This window comes from Benincasa hispida, chromosome 6 (assembly GCF_027475165.1).
Source record: "Benincasa hispida cultivar pf3 chromosome 6, pf3_genome.v1.1, whole genome shotgun sequence".
Taxonomy (NCBI): domain Eukaryota; kingdom Viridiplantae; phylum Streptophyta; class Magnoliopsida; order Cucurbitales; family Cucurbitaceae; genus Benincasa; species Benincasa hispida.
Genome location: NC_143483.1, coordinates 8,116,613 through 8,140,590, shown reverse-complemented (window position 1 = coordinate 8,140,590; position 23,978 = coordinate 8,116,613). Strand labels below are relative to the sequence as shown.

Sequence of the window (23,978 nt, the reverse complement as noted above, 5' to 3'; positions counted from 1 at the left end):
GTCGACGTATTCAGCTTTCCAACCTTAAAAAACAAAAAAAATAATGTTTGGTTTTCAATTTTCTTTTGGACGTTTTGCTCTTTCTTTTTTCTTTTTCTTTTTCTTTTTTTAATTTGTCTTCGATGGCTAATTAACCCAAAAATTTAAATTGGGTTTCGTACAATAATGTTTTTGAGACTCGTTCGATCGGTAGGACATATGGATGACCCAAAAATTAGAAGAAATATGAAATTTGTTAAACTTTTGGAATTGATATTTGTTTAAATAACCTAGGTTGAGAGTTGGCAACAGAGCTGGAGCGGGGTGGGGAGGGTCCCCCGTCCCCAGCCCCGTGGGGGAAATTCCCTCCATCCCCGCCATTTGAAGGCGGGGACGGGGGTGGAGATTCCCCGTCGAGGAAACGGGGTCCCCGCAGGGCCCCATTCCTCGTTTCCCTGCGGGGATTCTCTTACTAATTCCATGCGGGAATCCCCTATTAGATCCCCACGAGATTCTCCATTTTTTTCTTTTAATTTTTTAAGTTTTGGCTTGACTTTTGGGCTTAAATTTAGAATTTATATATTCAATATTGGGCTCAACACTATTATAAGTCTAGAGTACATTATAAACATACATATAAATAAGTTATTTTATATATTATAAATATATAATTATAAAATATTAAATATATAACTATATAAAATCGGGGTCGGGGTCGGGGTTGGGGTGGGGACCAGCCCCGAAAAAAATTTCCAGTTTGACCCCATCCTTGGTCAAACTGGGGATTCCCCGCTCCGATCGGGGCAGAGCCCCACGGAGAATTTTTCCAACCCTGCCTGATGTCATTATCGGATGAAATTACCAAAATGTAATATTGGGCACATTGATCAAGCCTCTCGTTTTCGTTCTCGCTCTCTCTCACATAGATCAATCTCATCTTGATCTCTTGCTTTAAAACACAAAACTGCTATGATCACAACTCACAGAGGACGACACAAACCCACGGAGCAGATAAAGGAAAGAAAGGAAGGGGGGGCGGGGGGGAAATTAGAGGTGAGGGAGATGAGATGATTGACTAGGGAGAGGAAGGAAGAAGGAAAAAAGGGGGAAATTTGGAAGAGGAAGGAGGATGGAAAAAGGCAATTTAGCAAATTTAAGTGATGATGATGTAAGTAAAAGGACAATTTTAAAGTTTTAAAAAGTGGGGTAATATCATTCTTGACTTCGGGGTTGGGTCTTTTATAAAATTATCATCTCTTTTGGTAATTATTTAGACTTCGTTTAATTTGGTCTCTTGAGTTTCTTTAATGATAATATCTATTAATTGATTTTTAATAATTTTGAAGTAAACTTTTAAAATTAGATTTAATAGTGAAATTAATATATATTATTGTTGGCTTTTTTTTATTTAACCTCAATTAATTAATTTTAATTAACTAATAATTTGATGATAACAAACTTCTTTTATTTATTGAAAATTTGAGTATTTTGAAGTGTTTATTACGTAGAACTCGAAACAACGATTCCAACGCAATTTGAATCGCCCGAATCTGAGCTCAAACAAATAAGATATGGGAGAAACAAGCTTAACGGAATGACATGATATATTTTTTTCATCAAAGTGGACCAATTGAAATGTGCCACATGGAGCATGGAAGGAAGGACACATGTGGGCTTTTGATATTTGGATTGGTTTTAAAAAGAAAATGAATTAAAAAAACCAATTTAATATTATTTTTTGTTTGTGTGTAAGAGTTAGTTTTGCACACATGGTAGTTTTTGCTTTTTGTTGGATTAAAAAATGAATTAAAAAAGAATAAAAATTAATATTATATTTTGTAACGACTAGTTTAGTTTTAAATCTCCACTATTAATTTTTCTTTTCCAAGATTCAATGTTCAAATTAAATTTGGTTTTCAATAATTTTTCTCCTTTGTTTAAACATATTTTCTTCTTCAAATTAATACAACAATTTTACATTGTTTTTCAATCATCCATAACTCAAAACCACCATTGTTATTCTCTCTCTAAGTTTCAATTTTCTTCTTTTCATCTAATTCTTGAGAGAGATATCTTATATATTGTGATGATTGATTTGTTGCAAGCAAAAGTTTGTAAATCTACTCTTCAAGAGAGTTTTTCTCATATTGTTTTTCATTTCTAAATTCATTGCAAGGGTTGCTCTTGATCCCTAAAATGAGTGGTTATAATGGTTTGATCTTCAACCGTGGAAAGGATCAGATTCGTTCTAGCTCCTGGAAAAGGGAACATTGTAGCGGTTAAACTCTAAGTCGTGGAAAGAATCAAGTTCGTAATGACATACCCACGAGGAGTTTGGAGAGTGTATGTATGCCAATTGTGCCGAACCACTATAAAATTTCTGGTATTTCTCTATCGTCTTATATTTAATTTTGTAATTAATTTATTAATATATTTCATTTAATATAATTAATAGCTATAGTTTGTTATTGAATTTGTTTATGCCAACTTATTGATCTTTTTGAATTGAATGTACTCACATAAAATTAATTAACAAAAGTTTGTTAATTTGTTTAATTAAACCCATATTAGTAAAAAGTTTTTCATTAATTGAAATAAATCTTATTCATCCCTTTTAGGGTTGTCATATCCAACCTACAATTAATATTAAAGACTAAAAATGAGTTTTTGGTGAAAAATCAAAGTTCAATATGTAAATTTTGAGACCTAGAGACTAAATTTAAACAAAATTCAAATCTCTAAATTTAAATAAGAACATGTTAACACCTAGGAATTAAATTAAAATCAAACTCAAAATTTAAAACTTTAAAATGTAACATTTAGAAGTCTAAAGCCGAAACTAGGCCCAAAACTTAGAGACAAAAAATGTACTTTTTCCTCTAATTTTTTGTTTTGGGTTTTTAAAACTTAAGAACACTATTACCAGCTATATGTTTCTTTGCTTCATTATGGTTTTTACTAATGTTCTAGAAAACCAAACAACATTTTGTAAACTAAAAAATAATATTTTTCAAAATTTTGTATTTGTTTTTAAATTTTGACTAAAAATTTAAATGTTTCTTCAAAAAAGGTGAGAATCATAGGATGAAATTTAGGAAGACAAAGTATAAATTTCAAAAATAGAAAATTAATGACAAAATCATTATCAAATAAAAGCTTAAATTCTTGATTTCGGTTTTTGAAAATTAATTACAAAGACGATGTCTACCTACGTGTTTGTTATCTACTTTTTTTATGAATGTTTTTAAAAACCAAAATCAAAATAAGTTTTGAAAACGGTTTGTTCTTGGAGTTTGACTAAAAATCCAAATGTTTAGTTATAAAAATGAAAAATATGGTTAAGAAGTTGTAATAAAACAAGCATAATTTTTTTCAGTTGTTGTACCTAAAATTTATGTTTGTTTTCCCTTGTTTTTCAGTATCACTATTTTCACTTTTCCTAAAAAACATATTTCAAGTTTACGTCAAATTCTAAAAACAATAATAAGTTTTTAAAGATTTTTTTTTTAGTTTTCAAAAGTTGGTTTTTTGAAAAGAAAAACATTGTTATAAAGTGAAAAAAAAAAACAAATAAATTTAAATATGAGAGCAATATTTATTCGTAAGAGACCTTAATGCTCATTTGGATAGACTAGAAAAAAAATGTTTAAAAAAAAGTTATTAACTTTTTTGATAAAAATCATTTAAGTTACATTCATTTTTTTGTCCAACACTTTTTTTAAAAAAAAAAATTAAACATTTTAAAAGTTAAATCAAACATACTTAGAAATAAGAGTAGTATTTATTCATCTACAGCTTATAATAAAACTATTTTTACCTGCATTTTACTTGTTTATTACCTATTCTTTTATTTTTTTTTAAAAAAAAAACATTTTCATAAACAAAGCTAAAGTTAAAAAATTAAAGAAAAGTTTTGAAAAACTTATTTTGTTTGTGAGATTTAATTTAGAATTCAAATGTATATATAAGAACAGTAAAAAAAATACACCAAATTAAATTGTGAAAAAAACAAATGAAAATTCTTATAAATAGAAAAATTCCAAAAATATTTACACTTTATAATAAAAAATTTCAAAAGTGTTTGTACTTTTGGAATTTTTTTGATATAAAGTGTAAATATCTTAAAATATTTTTTATATTTAAAAAGACAAAAAAAATCAAATATAATTTTCAAATCCAGAAATGCAAACCAAATAGTTATTAAATAAACCTTTTATTTTTCAAATATTGGTTTGAATTTTGATTTTTTAACAAATAGATAAAATGGTTTTAAAAAAATCATAAATATAAGTAGTAATTAGAAACTTTTTTAAAAAAAGAAAAAAAAAAAGTAAAGTTAATATTTTAATATTTAAGTCAAAATAGATTTAACTTAGTGATATTAGCATGATCTCCGTTCTTTCAGATTAGAAGTTCAATTATGAATATTTAAACTATTCTTTAAATCTCCTATTTAACAGATTTTTTTTAAACTTTTAACAAAGCTTAGCCGATTTTTACGGAGTGTGATTTATTGGTGCTTTTTCAAACTTGTCCATTTTTTTTTTTATGGTTGCTTTTTCAAACTTTCCCCTATTTTTTGGTTCCTTAATCATAAATCCATAAATGCTTTTGGAAGAAGCATTCTATTAATGTTTTTTTTGAAAATATAATTTTTTTAAAAGGTCTTTTGAAAATATAATTTATTCAGGCTAATTACTATTTTGGTGGTCATAGTTCTTCTCTCTCTTATAGTTGTTCAACTCAAAAGTAATAAATAACCTTATCTAAACAATAATAAGACCAAAAAATGGTTGGTTTCACAAATGTTTATTTTTATTCTAAATAATGTTGGTTTCTTTTTAACCAAACAAACAATAAAATAACTAAAGGATCACATCAAAAGAAACAAAAGACTTAAATCACATAGAGTAAGGAGAAAAAAGAAGAGAAGAAACTTGCTCCTCCAACGTCTTTGAAACTAAAGAGTGAGCCAGAACATTAGTCTAACGACGAACATGGATAAAAGAGACATTACCCAGATCTTGCACATAAATATTTGCTTCCTAGATGAAAAGGGATATTTCAATAAATCCTTAGAATTATCGGACAAGAGATTAATAACCTCCAAGCAATCACACTTTAATAACAAGTCAAAGATTAAGAGAGATCATGCTGGAGAGGCCTTCACATATAGCCTTGGCTTCAAGGACCATGACTTCATTGCATCTATTGATAAACTTGAAGCTAACAAGACAAACCCGACCTAAATGGTCACGAAGCACCCAACAAGACCCCTAAAACATCGATCAGGCCTCCAAGCTGCATCAATGTTCAACTTCCATTGGCTTCTCAATGGAGATTACTAACCAACAAGGCAAAGAGGAGGAGGAGTTAATTGATTCCCCCTTATAACTTTACCAACGGAAGCCACATCAAAAGAGTATTTTTTTATTGATATAACTTTCAATAGATGCACAAATAATGTCACTATTGGTAGGAATCTTACATAATAGTAGATTATTTCTAGCCTCCCAAATCTTCCACACAATGATCACCAACAACTCTAATTCCTGATGCGAGACACAGTTAAAGATTCAAGTCCAATGACCCTGATTGTTCCATCTTGTCTTATCATCATAAATAATCTCCACATCGTATTTAAAAATTGGGAGCAAATGTCCATTGTTACCTGAACCCTAAACCCTAAACCCCAAAAACTTGTTTACACACTAGTCAACAATTTAAAATTGTATATTTAGAAAATGTTTCCAATTTTTTATTTTGATTTCAAAGCATTTTTCTAAAAATAATTAAGAAATATAGGTTGAAAAAGTTGTGTTCTAGCTCTAAAAATAATTAAGAATTCACTCCCAATACGTTAAGGGTCAATTAAAAATTCCAAAAGATTTATGAACCTAATAGCAAATTATTGAAAATTTACCAAATTTTGTATATATATCAAACATCTGTCAAATCTAAAATAAATTGTATTTACAAATCTCAAAATTCAAAACAAAAAAAAGAAAGAAAGAAAAGAAAAGAACAAAAGATTACAACCACTCACAACACACAAAGTGGTGAGCGTGAGTCAGCATTTGGCAGACAATGCTTTACTTTAAAGCTACATACACCAAGAACACTCATTGGCTATTAAAAAGCCACGTCACCAAAAGGTTTTTCCAATCCACAATCCGTACAAGTAGTGACTTGGCATTCTCACATCTAGCCACGTGTCATGTCCTATCCAATTGCCCATGCCTTTGTGGGACCCTCAAAAAGGACAATCCAAAGTTTTGGATTAGATGGGTCTCAAAAAAGTGGAAGCCTTTTTCTTTTTTTGTGGTTCAAATTTTCCTTCCTTTCTTTATTATAAAGCTCCTTCCATTTCCCTTCATCTTGCAAGAAATAAAATAGAAGAAATCCCAACAAAATTATGGAAGCTTGTTTTGTAACCTCCAAACCCAATTCTTTCCCAATTCATACAAGAAAATCCCCAACTTCATCATCTCTCAAAATATCATGTAAGTCCTTCCACTTCTTATACCCCTAGCTTTCTCGATTGCTGTTTCTTTTGGGTTTACTATTCTTAGACCGAATCTCGCTTTAATAATCATTCATATGTGTTGTTTCTTTTTTAGGTTGTCAATTTAAGTCACCATCTTCAGGACAAGAGGATGATGATTGGAGATCATTTAGAGCAAAATTGATTGCCACTCAGAAACTATCAATGCCTCAGATTTCATCTACCTTTGTGGATCTTGACACGGTGGTGGATCACCCACGGTCCATCTGTATAGGTGAGAAATGGGCCCATGTCATTCATGGGCCTGAAAAGGGATGTCTTCTAATAGCCACAGAGAAGCTAGATGGAGTGCACATATTCGAACGAACAGTTATCCTTTTGTTATCAAATGAGCCATTAGGCCCCTCAGGGATTATACTAAACAGGCCTTCATTGATGTCGATTAAGGAAACAAGGTCGACGGCGTTGGACGTGGCCGGGACATTCTCGGAGCAGGCATTGTACTTTGGTGGGCCTTTAGAAGAGGGGCTGTTTCTAGTGAGCCCAAAGAGGAATGGGGAAGATGGGGTTGGAAAGAGTGGGGTTTTTGAGGAAGTAATGAAAGGGATGTATTATGGGACTAAAGAGAGTGTTGGATGTGCAGCTGAAATGGTGAAGAGGAATATTGTTGGGCCTGAAGATTTTAGATTCTTTGATGGCTATTGTGGGTGGGATAAGGACCAATTGAAGGATGAAATTAAAGCTGGTTTTTGGACTGTGGCAGCTTGTAGTCCAAATTTAATTCAAATGGATGTGGGAAATGTTAGCCTTTGGGAGGATCTACTTGGCCTTTTGGGCCTTAAAAAGGTTTGGTAAAGTTATGATACCAATCTCATGGAGCTACAAACTCAACAAGTTTGAGTAATTGCAGTTTCACCCCTTTTTCCTTTCTTTTGGGATAATTTCTAACATTTTCCACAGAGGGACTCATGTGTAAATTTGAAAAAGCTATTTGTCATTTTAATCAAGTGCAATTTATGAAGTCTTAACATCTATCCAATTTCATGTAATTTAGTTGCATTAGTCATTCTTATTGAAAATACAACATCACTTTCCTCAAAATAATAATAATAATAATAATAATAATAAAAAAGTAGTAGTCCAATCACATATGGTAATGTGATTTGGTATTTTGTGGATTTCTTCTGTGATCTACATCGAAGTATGGTAATCTTAGATTTCTCCTTTGTAATCGCAACTTTAATTCTTTTGTACACGAACTTGTTTATAGGAATAAAACTTACCTCCTCATACCTTAAATGATTCAGAACCATAGTTTAACCATGGTTAAGAGAGACGTGAGATTGGAAGCTATGTATCTCATTCTTGATACTCAAGAATATTAAATAACATAAGGTTTAATTACAAAATCAGTTAGTAACACAAGATTGAGGTCCCTTGATTTTTCCTATGTAGAATCTTCAACATGAACTACTTAGCAAGTCATTCTAAACTTTAATTATTTTCGCTATCTTTTACATTCATTTCTCAAACCTATTTATAATGTCTTTTTAAGTGTTTAAACATACTTCTTTTGCATTAAAAAAATAAACATTAACTACTTTGCAAATTCAAGAGATGTACGAGATCTTGCAAAAGAAGAAAAAAGGAAAAGAGATCAAAGAACAAAAAATACATAATTTCATCACTCATTTCCAATTAAAAAACACTCAAACAAATACATCTTATTCTTGAGATTACATTCATTTTCTATTCCATATCTTTCTTGAGAAACATGATCTGGCATCAAAGAGAGAAAATAGACACTTCATCTCACTCTTGACACTAAAATATTTTCCAACCAAATGGGAAAACACAGTTTCCACGTTAATTTCCAATTCCAGGTCTTTCTTGGGAGATGGGTATCGAATCATATGGAAAATTATATGAATCAATGGATTTTTTTAAGAAAGAATTCAAGAATTGGAGGCTATAGCAGTTATTCACTATTCAAGATGATCATGTGGCCTGAATGACATGAACATTGCAGCATACTGCAAAAGCCGACGTTCACTGCTTCCATCTTCCACTACAGCTATCGCAGGACGTCTCATCCTCTTTCGGTATCGACGCCAAGCAAATTGAATGTTCACAGCAGCCCATGTTCTCCAGTTGGAAGAGTAAAATCTTGCTGTTCTCTTCAGTCTCTCGTTCGCAAATTTGTAGCGGAAGTGATCGGTTATGTACTTCAGATGGTCTGCTTTCAGGGCAAATGCTTCTGTTGGTTCAATGCAAACAAATGTAGCTGATGAAGCTGGAAGTCTCTCCAGAAATGGACGACGAAGACACCACGATAGCAGCTCATCACCGAGAAATCCTCCTGGTTCAATAAAACTTGTTGCTGTCATGCCCTTGCTCAGGCTTTGGCTACGTTTTACTCGTCCACACACTATGAACAACATCCTTGGAACAGGATCACCTTCTCTGATAATCTGTGTTTTAAAGAAACATTAACATTCATCTATCTTTGAAATGACTTTTAAGTGCTTAAAAATACATTTTTTAGTGGTTGATGACCCACCACACATCTTGGTTCATACACGTACCTTTTCATCTTTGGAGAATACAAGTGGCTTGACTCGATCACATATGTTGTCGAGAATAAGCTCCTCCAGGTTTTGGAAGAGAGGCACCTATGCATTGATGATAGTTAAACATCGAAACAAAGAACCTCAACCACAAGTTTTTCATAATCTTGAGATCCTAGAGAGAACAGCTAAGGCTCTTAGCTCTTTTTTATAACCATTTGGTTTTTGGTTTAGTTTTTGAAACTTAAGCTTATAAACACTATTCTCACCCATAAATTTCTATGTTTTGTTATCTACTTTTTATTAATGATTTCAAAACCAACCTAATTTTTGAACACTAAAAAAAGTAGTTTTCAAATGCTTTTTTATGTTTTTAAGATTTGACTAGAAATTCAAGTGTTTATTCAACAAAATTGAAAAATTGGAAGAAAACTAGCATAAATTTCAAAACAGAACACTATAAACAAAATTGTTATCAAAGTGAGCCTAAGCTATCCAAGTTACCTTTCTGATTAGATCAACACAAAGATGACGTTTAATGTCTCTTCGAAGACCTTCGGGCAAATCGTCAATTAGTTCCATCTCATCTTCTCCGCCCATGGCTGCCCATCTCTGGTGTTCATAGTGTCGTACTCGTTGTCTCAAACGAGATGGCAATTGTCGTCTCCTCATCCACCACTCCAAATCTCGACATCTCAGCTGCATTTTCCGCCTCCTCGCCATGACGGCGTGCAGAAGTACCTTTTTTTTTCCCGAAGAAATGAGGAGTTGTTGTCAACAATAGAAAATGTTTGGCTACATTTTACATATTGAACCAGAAAAAACTCACCTGGATATTACCAATCAAAAGAGTGAAAAGCAGCAGTCCACTGAGGACCGTGCCAATACTGAAGCATACTTCCAACCAATTACTCGTAGGCTCGAGATCATTGCCAAAGGTGCTGCAACATTTAAAGCATCATGCATCAAGAAACAGAGTACAGAAATCTCTTGCATCTTCTCCACAGGAGCTGAAGAAACAGAGTTTGGAAAGTATGAAAAGTGTTTTGCTTCTTTGCTTAATTACCTGAGAGTCATTAATCCCCAAAAGATGGGATAAAGGATTTTGACAGCAACTGAATTGCTGGAAATGACTGGAAGAGCCCACTTGTAGATGCCATAGGCGAATGGACCTTTAACATCTAAGCAAAGTGGCTTCCTAAATGTAGCAGTCGAATTATGACCACAAGAACTTCCGATCGTTGTTGCTGATGAGAGAAACCGATAACACACCTCCTCGGAGCAAGACAGAGATAGGTTGCACTTGTTTCTCTCACAATGTTGCTGGATGCAAGAAGCGACTCGCTGTATTGCAAGAACATACCAGCAACCCCCAGCAACCTGTTAGCAGGGAAATAGATTCAGGATCAAAAACAAAGTTTGAAGACCTGGCAATGATGAAAAATACAAGGCAGGCTTACATGAGAAGCAATGAAATAGGCAATGAGATTGAGGCCAAAACCCCACCAAATGGTGCCAAAGATATATCCAGTGACCTTCTGCATTCTTCTCATTAAAATAATGGAGTGGTAAACTTTTGGGAGGAATTGGAACAAGAACATCAATAAGATTACTGTCATTATGAGTTTGATTTTCTCTTCTCTGATCAGTTTTGGTAAAACCAACCAATAAACAATCTGCAATAAGAAAAGATGAGCACAGAGAGTAAACTCAGATGGAATGGCAGAGACCTAAACAAAAGGAAGATGCAGATATCTCAACATTTTACTTTTTAACATTCAATTCGCTAAAGGTAGATACTTTTATCGAATTTAGGCAGAAATAAAGCCTTTTCAGTAATAAGAAAAGAAAAATATATTCTTCAGCGAAGCAATAGCAATTAAAGTTTGAGGTTGGTTTGATTTTTCAGGTCCATTTGATAACAATTACACTTTTAGCTTTTTGTTTTTGAAATTTACGTTTGTTTCCTAATTATAGTTTTCATCTTCTAGAAGAAAGAATAGAATTCCTAGTCTAACAATTTTTTGAAAACTAAGATCCTAGTTGATAAACCATTTAGTTTTGGATTTTGAAATTTTGAAAATCATACTCGTTTTCTTACAACTTTTCTATCATAGTTTTCATCTTTTCTAACTAAACACTTGAATTTCTAGCCAAATCCCAAAAACAAGAACATGCTTTTAAAATTACTTACTTTGGTTTTCAAAATTTGGCTTGATCTTTAAAAACGCTTTTGAAAAATAGATAAAAAAAACACAAAGAAATCAATAGGTGGATAACAATTGACTTGGTTTTTTAAAATACTAGTAGAAAGTGGATAACAAAACATAGAAACTCATGAGTTGAATTGGTTTTTATAAACTTAATTTTCAAACGATCAAAAACAAAACCTAAGGCCTTGTTTGGTTATCATTTGATTTTTAGTTTTTGAAAATTAACCATATTTCGTCCCCATTTCGTACAATGATTTTCATCTTTCTTACGTACCGTCGTTGAATTCTTAGCCAAATTTCAAAAATAAAAAACAAATTTTTGAAAGCTATTTTTTTTTTTGTTTCAAAATTTGGCTTGATTTTTTAAATCATTGGTAAAAAGTAGGTAACAAATGAAGAAATTTAGAGGTGAAAGTAGTGTCTATAAGCTTAATTTAAAAAAAAAAAAAAAGAAAAAAAAAGAAAACAAAAAACAAAAAACCAAATGATTACCAAATGGGGTCAGTATTATTATCAAATTGGTCTTAATGATTACACAATTATTGAGAGAAGATGAACACTCAACATTAGATTGTTGTCATGAGCATTCGGTTCCACAAACACAACAAAATAATCACTTTAATAATAGAGTATGAAAAAGAAAAGAAGAAGAAAAATAAACAAAAAGACAAATACAGAACTAAAGGTAGTCATAATAGGATTTTGCTTACTATGTTACGAAAAATTAGAACAAAAGATAAGAACCCATGACCGCTCTATTATTTCACCAGCCTAAATATTAAGAAAGAGAGTGTATTTGCACACAAACCAACTTTAGAAGTAATATTAATTTTATTATTTTTTTTTTTTTAAAAAAAGTAATTCTCAGATGCTGTATGGGCTTCACCCATTTTTGTCAACCCATATAGTTGTCTAATAAAAAAAATTTGTGGCATATTTTTTTATAGAAAAAAGTTTTTTTTAATTATTTAATTATTATTATTATTATTATTATTATATATTGTAAAAGAAAAGGAAGCACAGTATTAGGTCAAAAAAGAAACCCCAAAGAAGAAAATAAATTAAAATATGGTCAGTGATTTAGCCACGCGAGAATTTTACCAATTTATTTTAATCAATTTGACTTACAAATTCTATTATTATCAAACTATTTCAAGTTAGCTAGCCATTATTTTAAATCGTTGGTAATATTCAAATCATTAATTTATTTTTTTAAAAATACAATGAAATAGAGATTCAACCACAATCTCTGGGTCACTAAGGCATATTAGCATGCTAGTTTTAGTATATTCAAATGATGATTTGATTTATATATATATATATATATATATTTACTAAAGCATATTAGTATGCTAGCTTTATGGTGTATTTGAATTATATTTTTAAATATTTAAATTAAAAAATAAGTTATTTTAGAATTTATTAAAGAGTTTGTCAATCACTCAAAATAGCTTTTCAAGTGTATTTTAATTCGTTTTTATCAAAAGTATGTAAATAGAAATGAGTTTTTTGAACTATTCTTAAGACAATCCAAAGAGATCCTTAGTCTATTCAAATGGTGATTTGATTTATATATATTTATAAAATGAGTAATGTTTTTTTTAAACAAACAAACAAGTTACTTTAATATTTTTTTCTCCAATCGAGAAATTAAGATGGTAAATAATGAGGTGTTTAAAAAGTAGAAAATTGTGAACTCTACTTTGTTTGGTCCAAAGAGTTGGTGAGTCCAACTACTAAAAAAAACATCGATCTTATACAATTGTTACAATATGGGTCATATTTTTTTAAAAAAAAAAAACTAATGTAATCTTGTTTGAAAAATTATGAATTTTTTTAATAATTAATTTACAATAATTTTCATATCTGAGCTAAATTCCAACTAAATGATATATTTAAAGAAATAAATGAATGATAAGGCAGAAAAAAAGGAAAAAAAAAAAAAAAAGCAAGCAAACCTGAGGAACAGGGAGGATAACAAAGGCATCAAACCAGAAGCCTCTGAAGGAACGAACGTAATGAGAGGCAATAGCACGTGCATCCCACACGAGTTTCCCACAACCAATCACCATACTCTCCTTAGACACGTAGGCAAGACGGAATTGAAGCCACACGTGCCACAAGTGGACGAAATCCAGGCACGTGCGAAGGACGGTGACGACGGTGGCCAACCCACCATCCATGTACAGGCAAGGGGAGCCACCTCTTCCGATAGACAGAGCATAGAAGTAAAGAGGATCAACGGCCAGAGCCATTCCCCGGGCCAATAACAGAACCCGGTTCCATCTTTGAACCGGTTTGGTTCTAGGGTCGAGAACGGTGCCGAAGCAACCGGAAGGATGTTGCGGCGCCGACCGGTAGGGTTTTGTGGGTTGAATCGGAACGAGGGAAGAACCGGCGGAGGCTTCCCATTCGGGTTGCTGGTGCGCGTGGTCGCAGCTGGTGGAATGGAAGGCCGGAACGCCGACTTGGGTGCAGGCGTAGCATTCGACGGGGGTGGTTTCGTCAGTGCCATTGAGTGGAGTCGGCGTTGTTGGTCTCAGGCAAAGCTCGCTCCACCTGAAAAAATGGAAAGAAAGAAGAAATTGATTAGTGAGAGAGGAAAAAGAGGAAGAGGGAAATGGAAATTAGGGAAGGAATTAGAGTACTGACATGGAAGAAGGTGAGAGGAGAGAAGACATGGGGAGAAAGAAGCAGGGGAAACCACCATGGGAGAGGATTAGGAGGAAGAAGAAGAAGAAGAAGAAGAAGAAGGGTCATGAGAGTAGTGGAGAAGGAGATGAAATGGAATCAAATTTTGTATGTGAAGTAGCGGTTTAGGAATGATCACGCAAAGCAAGGGAAGATGGAGTCGGGGGAGGCGGTACTGTGTGGGGCCATGACACAAATAAAGATTGTGACTGTGAGGAACTAAGCCTAAGTTTGGTAAGGTAATAATCGTGTTATAATAATTTGTATTCTAAACATAAATTATTTATATGGTTAGATTATTATAATCTTAAGTTATTAGATCCTAATATACATCTATTAATAGTGTGTAATAAAAGTTACAATTTTTTTTTATATTTAAAAATATTTTAAATAATATCATATGGATATATATTTATAATTAGAAATTTGGGTGGAGAGGTGATGGAGTCGGTCTCTACTGTCCAGATTCCAGTTGATCTTGTTGTCGTTTCACAAGCCGAGTCCACAGTGACGCAATATGCCCTATCTCTCAAATTAGAGGCATATACCCTATTTCTCATTTTTCATCCTTTACCGTTAATTCCCTTTGTTTTCAATTTTTAGAATTTCTTCCAATTTCTATTGAAAAAAAAAAAAAAAAAAAAAAAACCTCCCACAGTTATGAGAAAAATAAGAGAAATTAAAAGAAAATAACAAAATCTGATACACTAGGATTTACATAAAAAAATTCAAAATTGAAGAAAATTAACCGTTTATCAGAAACTACTAAGCGAATAATGTAAAATAATTATCTCTCTCCAATCTTAATTACAACTAACTTTTTTTACACTAAAGACATAGACTCCTTTTATAATAATGAGAACTCATCACTTTCTTGAACATTTTCGATGTAGGACTATTGTGATTTTAATATTTTGTCAAAATCCAATATTTTGTATACTATGATTCCTTCTAACTTATTGAATACTTACAACAATTAATTAAAAAAAAAAAAAGTCCTATTTTGATGTCATTACATTGATCTTATTTTACAAATAAGCCTAGTATTTTTTTTTTTTTTTTTAAAAAAACATCTATATAAAATCTAAAGGTTATTTTAACAAAGAAATTCCATTCAATAAGTAAACATTGTTTCTTAGAAAAGTAAAATAATAGCCTTTGATTAGTTCTTAACCCCCTCTATATTAATCTTAATCAACGTATGTGATTTTAATGCATGTAATTACACCAAAGTATCGATAATGGTAATGACTATTGCCCTAATAACTGAAATATGAATTACATAAATCAAACTTTCTAAAACTTATTTCCACAAAATCAGTCTCCAAAAGTTTCAAATTTTTTGTTAGTTAATATTCTTTTAAGTAAAATATTAATTGAAAAGATGATTCAATCATTTGGTTGAAATATTTCTCTTTCGTATAAGAACTTGGGCCCAAGGACCTTAGTTAACCATTGACTAATTACTTTTAAATAACTTAAATTGTTAACCAAAGCAAAAAAAGATTTCCACTCCTTTTTGGGATTTTCTTTGGATGACAAAAATTGTTGTGGTATGGGTGATTATCAAAATCATTATGAAATCTTCCACTTTATATTATCATGCTGCCTTCCATAAACACAATCATCATTAAATTCCTAAACATGCTCTCCAAATAAAGGGGGTCTAAAATGTACTGTAAATTTGAGTAAACTTTGTTTCATTAAACTTCCATAAATGTACATTAAATATCAACGAGATAAAAATTGATATTCATAATTCTCTTCTTCTTGACATATTTCATTGTCAATCCTTAGCAATAGACAAATTGATTTATTTTGCACCCATCTGTCAACTATTATGAGCTTGTTTGATAACGTTCATGTTTTTTGTTTTCTTTTTCATCTTTCTTGTTTTTTAAGAAAAAGAAAACGAGAAATAAGAGTATACAACAAGAAATTTTGATCTTTTAGAAACAAAATAATTTGTCACTAACAATATTTTTCCATTGCAAAAGTATTTTAGTGACTAAAATAACTCATAGCAAGAATTTATCACTAGCCTAGTCGCATAAGAAATCTAACTTCTCCCAACGTCACAATTTGTCGGGAAAGAGTGGAAAATGCGTCGGGAGAGGCTTTCTCGACGAATAATGAGACGTCAGGAGTTTGGTCGGAAAAAACCCGTCGGGAGAGGAACTCCTGACACATGAAAAAACGACATCGGGAGTTAGTCGGGGAACTCCCGATGCATGTATAGGACGTCGGGAGTTCCAGTAACTGTCGACGACTAACTCCCGATGCCGTTTTCTATACTTCGGGAGTTCCCAAACTCCCGACGGTTGTTTCATATGTCTGGAGTTCCGGAACTCCCGACACAGTAATATATGCGTGGGGAGTTTCTTCATTAGTTGAAAATTGTCTATCAAATATTTTTAATTTATAGTTTGTAATTTTTTCAAATTTTATCTTAATAACCTGTAAAACATAATTAACCAAATAAAGATTCACATAATAAATAAAACAACGAAAATGAAGTCCATACTATAACAAATAAATAAAAAATTACAATATTCTAAAATAAAACAAAGTCGATACTAGAACTTCATAAAAATTCATATCACAAATACATAGAAGAAATGAAATGAAAACATCATCTAGAACACGTCTGGAACATAGCATCTTCAACAATCGTCCTAGCTCATCTCCGAATAGCATTCTACAATAAAACAAAAATATTCAAGTGTCATAATCGGTAAACATCCACAACACATTCAAACTTCATAAACAAAACATCCACAACACATTAGAATTTTGTAAACATTCATAAACACACAAGAACTCCAAGTTCAACGACAAGACGAGTGTAATGAAACTCTACCCACCCCCCACGACAAACATGAAACCTCCAAAACATAAAAAAAAAATACACAAATTGAGTAAATAAAGACCAACACACATAAAACTCAAACTTTGTCCTCAAGATGGTTTAAACCAATCTCAACCCACCTCCCACAACACATTAGAACTTCATAAACATTCATAAACACACAAGAACTCCAAGTTCAACGACAAGACGAGTGTAATGAAACTCTGCCCACCCCCCACGACAAACAACACCTCCCAAATATAAAAAAAACACACAAATTGAGTAAACAAGGGCCAACACACATAAAATTCAAATTTTGTCCCAAAATGGTTTAAACCAATCTCAACCCACCCTCACAACACATTAGAATTTCATAAACATTCATAAACACACAAGAACTCCAAGTTCAACGACAAGATGAGTGCAATGAAACTCTACCCACCCCCACGACAAACATAGAACCTCCCGAATATCAAAAACACACAAATTGAGTAAACAAGGACCAACACACATAAAACTCAAATTTTGTCTCCAAAATGGTTTAAAACAATCTCAACCCACCCCCCACAACACATTAGAACTTCATAAACATTCATAAACATACAAGAACTCCAAATTCAACGACAAGATGAGTGTAATGAAACTCTACCCACCCCCACGACAAATATAGAACCTCCAAAACATAAAAAAACACACAAATTTCATAAATGCAGGATAACACATAAAAAAACACACAGAACGACAAAAAGCACATCAAAATCCAGTTGTTTGACTACCATTAATCCACAATCCAGGATAGCACATTAATCCACAATCCACAAAAAATTGCATAAATTGAAACATCCACAATCCACAATAACAACTCAATCCATAAATTAATCCACAATCCATAATAACAACTTAATCCACAAAAAATTGCATAAATTGAAAAATAATGATTTAAATTAATATACAAAATAAGAGAAAATGAAATGGGAAGATTACCAGCGAGCGGCAGCGGGCGGTTGAAGGAGGGGAGGCGACGGCTGAAAGAGCGGCGACGGGCTTCTTGAATGATCAAAATGCGAATGGAAGGGAGAGGGGTCGGCACGCAAGGGAGCGGAGCGGGGGGAGGAGATCGGCGGGGAAGAAGGAGGAGGAAAATGGGAGAGATCGGCAAAGGGAAAGGGAAAAAACGCGGCGGCGGGGGAAAAGGGCTTCGGCGGTGGTGGGTTAGAGTTGAAAATGAGAAGAATGGAAAAAATGAGGAAGAAGGGACCCATCTCCCGACACCGCCCGACGGTTAATGTATGGCATTGAGAGTTCCCTCCCGATGCCTATTTTATTTGTTGGGAGTTCCCCGGAAACTCCCGACGCCTGTTTTGTTCGTCGGGAGACACCTTTTCTTCTGACGTTCGATTTAGGCGTCGGGGGAACTCATTTTTCTTGTAGTGTCGGTGAAAGGTTTTTACAACATTCTGTAAGAAAACGTCGCAAACTGGGGCAAATATAAGTAAACAAACACATTAATAAGGGCAAACAACCACATTTAATACTTTGTCATCATTTCCATAAAAATAAAAAGAGAAATAGATCAGGAAAGATTACTTTTGTTGTTTCTCAAATTTGACTCGTGTTTTAAAATTTTATTTATAATCTAAAAACACAAAATGAAAATAGTGATGAAACAAGTTTGTTTTTTGAAAACTGAGAAACTAAAACAAGAAACAGGAAACAAAAATGTCATCAGACAGGCCCTATAAAAGTCGATCGCAAAATATTTTGTGATATATGCATTGTTGTCTTCCAAAAGGCTATTTCATAAAAGGAGTTTCTACGTAAAAGGCCTAAAAATAAGGGCTATATTACATTAATGTCTTGAATGTTTCATTTTTCCTATAAGAAATGCCTATTGAACTTTATTTTTCTACTAATGTCAGTGGTTATTTACGATTCAGGCCTCGACCCTACACAATGCATATATTCTCTCTCTCTAATAATACATTTAATATATTCTCTCCCATATGGTTCATGTTCATTTCTTCCTCCTTCCTCTCTTTTCTTCTTCCCCCTCCCTCTTTTTTCTTCTTCTAGTGGCGTGAGTTGCATGTGGGAGACAACGGCGTGGGGTGAGCAGATCCGACAACCGGCATTGGGCAAATTAACGGCACAGCACGAGACGACACGAACAAATTAGGACGAATTAATGGCACGGATGGCGTGGGTTGAATCGACGACGACGGGGCAAGTAGATCTAGTCGACAACATGGGAAGACAGATCTGTAGTGGCCATGGCTAAAGAAGAAGAAGAGATAAAGATGGAGGATTATGTGTTATAAACCCTCATATGAAGATCCGCTGCACCAAGTTCGAGGAGAACTTTTCTTCTTCTTTTAAACCTTAAATATAAATGTTATAAACCCCAAAGTCAATATGCATTTCTTTATTTGATATATGTGAATTATATACTGTGGTATATATCTTTGTTTATTTGATATATACTATGATTTATGTTGAACATTAAGTCAATATGTGATTTATATACTGTGGAATAACTGATAAAGAAATTCGATTAAATAATATATACTCTTAAGGGTTGTAGGCCAATTAGATTGTATATTATAATATCTACTCTTAATCTTGTATATTGTAATATCTACTCTTAATTTTGTATATACTCTAAGGTAAATTAACATGTTCCAAGGTATATTGACAATGTTTCAAGGTATATTGACATACATATCAGAACATCAGGGGAATATATTACCCTCACAAGTGATACCTAAGTGCATACATAAATAATAGGTACATAAACCAAATAAACAATTAAATATATTACACTAAAACAAATAATATTCAAAATAAATAAGGCTATATATCATATAATATTAAAAACCAACCATGAAAAATGAAGAGATGCTAGAAACCGTGAAATGGAAAATAAATAATGCATTTTCTCTTTCCAATTGACAATGAAAAAAATTATATTAAATGCATTTTCTCTCTCCAAATAAAAAAAAATCATATTAAATTTATTTTCCCTCTATAATAAATGTATTTCTTTTTCCGTCATTAAAGAAACTTTGAAAAGAGAGAAATAAAGATGGTTCGTTAATAAAAAAACATAATTACGCAATTAAATAAGATGAAAAGAGAAAATATAAAGAAAAAAAATGGAAAATAGCAATTTTGTTAAAAAATAACACTAAAAGCCTTTATTGAAAAAATTCAAAATTAAAGACATTTTTAAAATATATGACCAAAGATGGTTTGTTAGGTAAAAATCCCTTCATAAAATTATCATATTTTTATCATTTTCTCATTTGTCAAATAATAATTCTTAGAAAAGCTATAAAAAAATAAAAAATAAAAATAATTGATTCAATCTAAAATCTAAGAAGTGCTTCTTTAAGTGGCCTTTCATTCTCTATATTTATTTGGCCCTTGCCCTTTGGGAGGGGCTTTAGAGTTTAGACTATATCTCCAACTTTCTGGAATGTATTGCTATGTGATTTTTTTTTTTTTTTTTTTTTTTTAAAAAAAAAATGGGAAATCATTATAAGAGAATCTAATCCCAAGCATGGAAAAAAAAAAAAGAAAAGAAATTTTGGTGTTTTATAAGAAAAACTTGAAAAAGCTGCCGTTCTTTATGGGTCCCAAAAGAACATGCACCACCAAAGGACTTGCCCATGAATTGATAACTTCAAACCAATCTCCACTCATCCTTTAACCATATTCTCTTTATATATATATACACAAATTCAATTCTTTTTTTCCCCTAGCATTAATACTTTGCCTTAGTGACAAAAACAAGTATTTATTTCATTTTATTTTATATTTAAATTAACCAAATTTCAAGTTTGAAGTGTAGTTTTTGGAAAGTTCATTACATCATCAACCACCACTTTTAACATTAAAAGGATAGAAAGTAGGTAATTAAGTTCATGCTTATTTCAAGGAAAGTACAATAAATCAATGATAATGTAAAAAGTGGGTCCTATTTGATTAACTTTGATAAGATTTACTTGTGTTTTTGCATCTATAATAACACATAGAACTCACTTCCAAATATGAATAAAAAACGCAAATTGATTGACGAACAAAGCATGCTAAATCCAATTGCATATGAAAATTATGTAGTACAGTTACGGTTACGGTTATGTTTACTATTATTGTTACCATTTCAAGGAAGAATTATAAATTTTGACACTTTTACTGTTACTGTTTGACATTTAGAGGTAAACGGTAATAGTAAATATGACAAAATTCATAATTATAAGTAAATATAAATAAATACAATTACATTTTTAATTCAGGTTCATTAATGGAATTGCATTACAATTACACCAATTTTCATTACGATTTGGTAAACGTGACATAAGTGTTTAACAACATTTTAAAAGAAGTGTAAATAAAGAAAAATCTATTAATGATAGATTCTATCGTTGATATACTCTATTGTGATATGCTTTTATCGGTAGCATAGTCTATCACTCATAGACTGCGAGAGCTAAGTTTAGATTTTGTTATATCTGCAAATTCCTTTGCATTGTGTTATATCTGCTCATAGTTTAGATTTGATTGCTATATTTACAACTGTTCCTAAATTTTGGCTTATCTATTTTAACTATAACAAGACTTAACTAAATGTGTAGATTGATACAATTATTCGAGATTGAGGTTTAAAATAGATGAAATCGAAAGCTTGGAGTTAAAACTAATACAATCTGTCAAGTTCGAGACTTGAATTGAATAAATCTAGGGTGAAAATTGATACAATATATCAAGTTAATGGTAAAAAAACGAACTTTTTCCAAAAATCAATTAGCAATTTCTTGATTTTCCAAAAATGACATATCACTAAACATGTTATAAAAATTGTGCCCTTTTTCTCCCTTTCTTTTTTCCTTTTTCCTTAAAGCTATGCAATGGAAATGTAGGTAAAGATTTAAGGTATCTACATGACAGAGCGCAACGGTACATATAACTATTTTATTGCTAGGGGAAAAAAAAAATAAACTTTAAAAAACAATAATTTGAATTATTATTTAAGAGGATAGAATTGTCATTTGGGAATGAAAATGAAAAAGATGGTCAAATTAAAAAGAAAATAAGAAGATCTCGTCTTTATGGCCCACCTAACTACAATAAAGTTGGAAAGTGAGGGCCTACCATTTGAGGACAGTGTATTGATTACTATTTGAGATTATTAAAATGTCTTTTTCTTTGTGACCTTTTAGTTCTAGGGAATAATTCTTCGGTAAATATTAATTTATACAAGCAATTTAAATTTTAAACTAATAATTTTATTTATTTAAATTTTATATTTTCATAAATATATCGATTTATACTCTTTATTATGTTTTATTTGAATCAATGTTTAGGATTTGTAACTTTCAATTAAGTTTTTAAAATGATATCAAATTTATTTGAAATTTGTCTATTCAAATTATAATCGTCAATTTTGTTAAATCCATATTTATAAAAATCTACACATGTATAAGAATTTATGCATTGATGATTTTCAATATAATCTTAATAAAAGTTTTAAATCGATTCACTTATAACAATTTATAAGTTTAATTGAAAAAAAATTGAATGTTTTGCATTATATTTTTTGAACTAAATATACAGAAAAGTGTAAATTGATACACTTGTAAAAGTTTTGAATTTAAATTGATATACTTATGAAATTCGGGGTTTTGATTTATATAACTATTACTTTGAGGTTTAAATTGATACGACATCTAAAGTTCAGAAATTAAATTGATACAATTAATAATTTAGGGTTTAAATTGATACAACTCTCAAAGTTCAAGGTAGGGGTATTCATGGGTTGGGTTGGGTTGAAAGACTTTTTAGACCTAACCTAATTGTTCGGGTTATAAATTTCTTCAACCCAAATAACCCTTATTAAAAAATGAACCCAACCCAACCTAACCATGCAATATTTGGGTTTGGTTGATTCGGGTTAATCGAGTCATTTGTTTAAAATTTTGTTCTGAAAAGAAGCATAACGTAAATATTTAAAAAAACTTATTTAATTATTTTCATGTATTGAATTAAGATTAACAATTCAATTTCAATTTAAATAGTACAAATTTTCTTTCTAAAATGTAAAGAAACTATTTTTAAGAGTTGTTGAAGAATAAATTATTAAAAAATATTGAAATTAAATAAAATTAACATCAATATATGTATAAATAATTGTGTTATAAGTAATAAAAAAACATATTTTAAAGGTAATAATAAATTCGGGTTGGTTTGAGTTATATTAAGTAAACCCTTGAACCAACCCAATCCATAAAATTTTCATTTATTTGAACCCACCCCAAATAGCATCGGTGATTTTTTTCAATTTCATTAAATCTTGTAAACATCCTATAAGAATATTGATAACTTTCAAAGCATTTGATTCATGGATGAAAAGAATTTGTAGGATGGATGTAATTAATTAATCATATATCTAAATCATGGTTAACTTTCATGTGATTCAATATTTAAGAGAATCGAAATCTTCTGATCTTTCCTACCTAATTGAATATAGAGATTTTACAATGTTGTATCGACACGTGCACATCAAAATAAAAACATTACTTTAGCAGATACTTTTGGATTTTGAGCAGAGGCTGTTTATTGGTCGATTTTTCTTTTTAAATTATTTGAAAATTTTAATCCCTAGATCGTATCAAACAGATTTATAAATTTTTAAAAAGTGTTTGCTATGGTACTCAATTTTTAATTTTGTTTAAATAAATTTCTCAACTATAAATTTTCGTCTAAATCTTATTTTGAATCATGTTCTATTTTCGTTACTTTTTAAGATGTCTGTTTTAATTAAACTTTGAATATTGTTTTATTTTGATTTCTAAATTTTTAAAATTATTTATTTTTAGCCTCTAATCTTTTAAAAAGTGCTTATTTTGTTCCTTAATATAATAAAATTTTGTTGACACTTTAACAAAACGATGAGGTAATTTTTATTTTTGGATGATCAGGCTACCAAATAAGTTAGATATGCTGAAAATCTAGAGTTTCAATTTTCAATAAGGTGGCAAAGCGGGAGAATTTAAATGACATTCTAGTTTAAAATTTTGATCCTTTAGTAGGCGTGTTGATTGTTGGCATTTTATTTCATCTTCATCTTGTTCAATATATCTAAAGCATAATCATCCAAAAATATAAGTTCCCTCACA

General features: G+C 31.2%; 2 protein-coding genes across 2 annotated transcripts; one reads left to right on the top strand and one right to left on the bottom strand.

Annotated features, from left to right (window-relative positions):
• Positions 1 to 6,325: 6,325 nt before the first annotated feature.
• Positions 6,326 to 7,512, top strand: LOC120079762 (PPR containing protein (DUF179)). The gene is made up of 2 exons (XM_039034136.2): positions 6,326 to 6,482; positions 6,600 to 7,512. Exons 1-2 carry the CDS (start codon positions 6,395 to 6,397, stop codon positions 7,337 to 7,339), a joined length of 828 nt encoding a protein of 275 aa, XP_038890064.1. The 5' UTR covers positions 6,326 to 6,394; the 3' UTR covers positions 7,340 to 7,512.
• Positions 7,513 to 8,156: 644 nt separating this feature from the next.
• Positions 8,157 to 14,161, bottom strand: DND1 (Cyclic nucleotide-regulated ion channel family protein). Its single transcript, XM_039034135.2, has 8 exons — positions 13,917 to 14,161; positions 13,223 to 13,823; positions 10,512 to 10,727; positions 10,118 to 10,431; positions 9,881 to 9,992; positions 9,556 to 9,792; positions 9,070 to 9,156; positions 8,157 to 8,955 (listed from the first exon to the last, which is right to left on the bottom strand). The coding sequence occupies exons 1-8, from the start codon at positions 13,943 to 13,945 to the stop codon at positions 8,470 to 8,472; spliced, it is 2,082 nt and encodes a 693-aa protein (XP_038890063.2). The 5' UTR covers positions 13,946 to 14,161; the 3' UTR covers positions 8,157 to 8,469.
• Between the last annotated feature and the right edge of the window lie 9,817 nt (positions 14,162 to 23,978).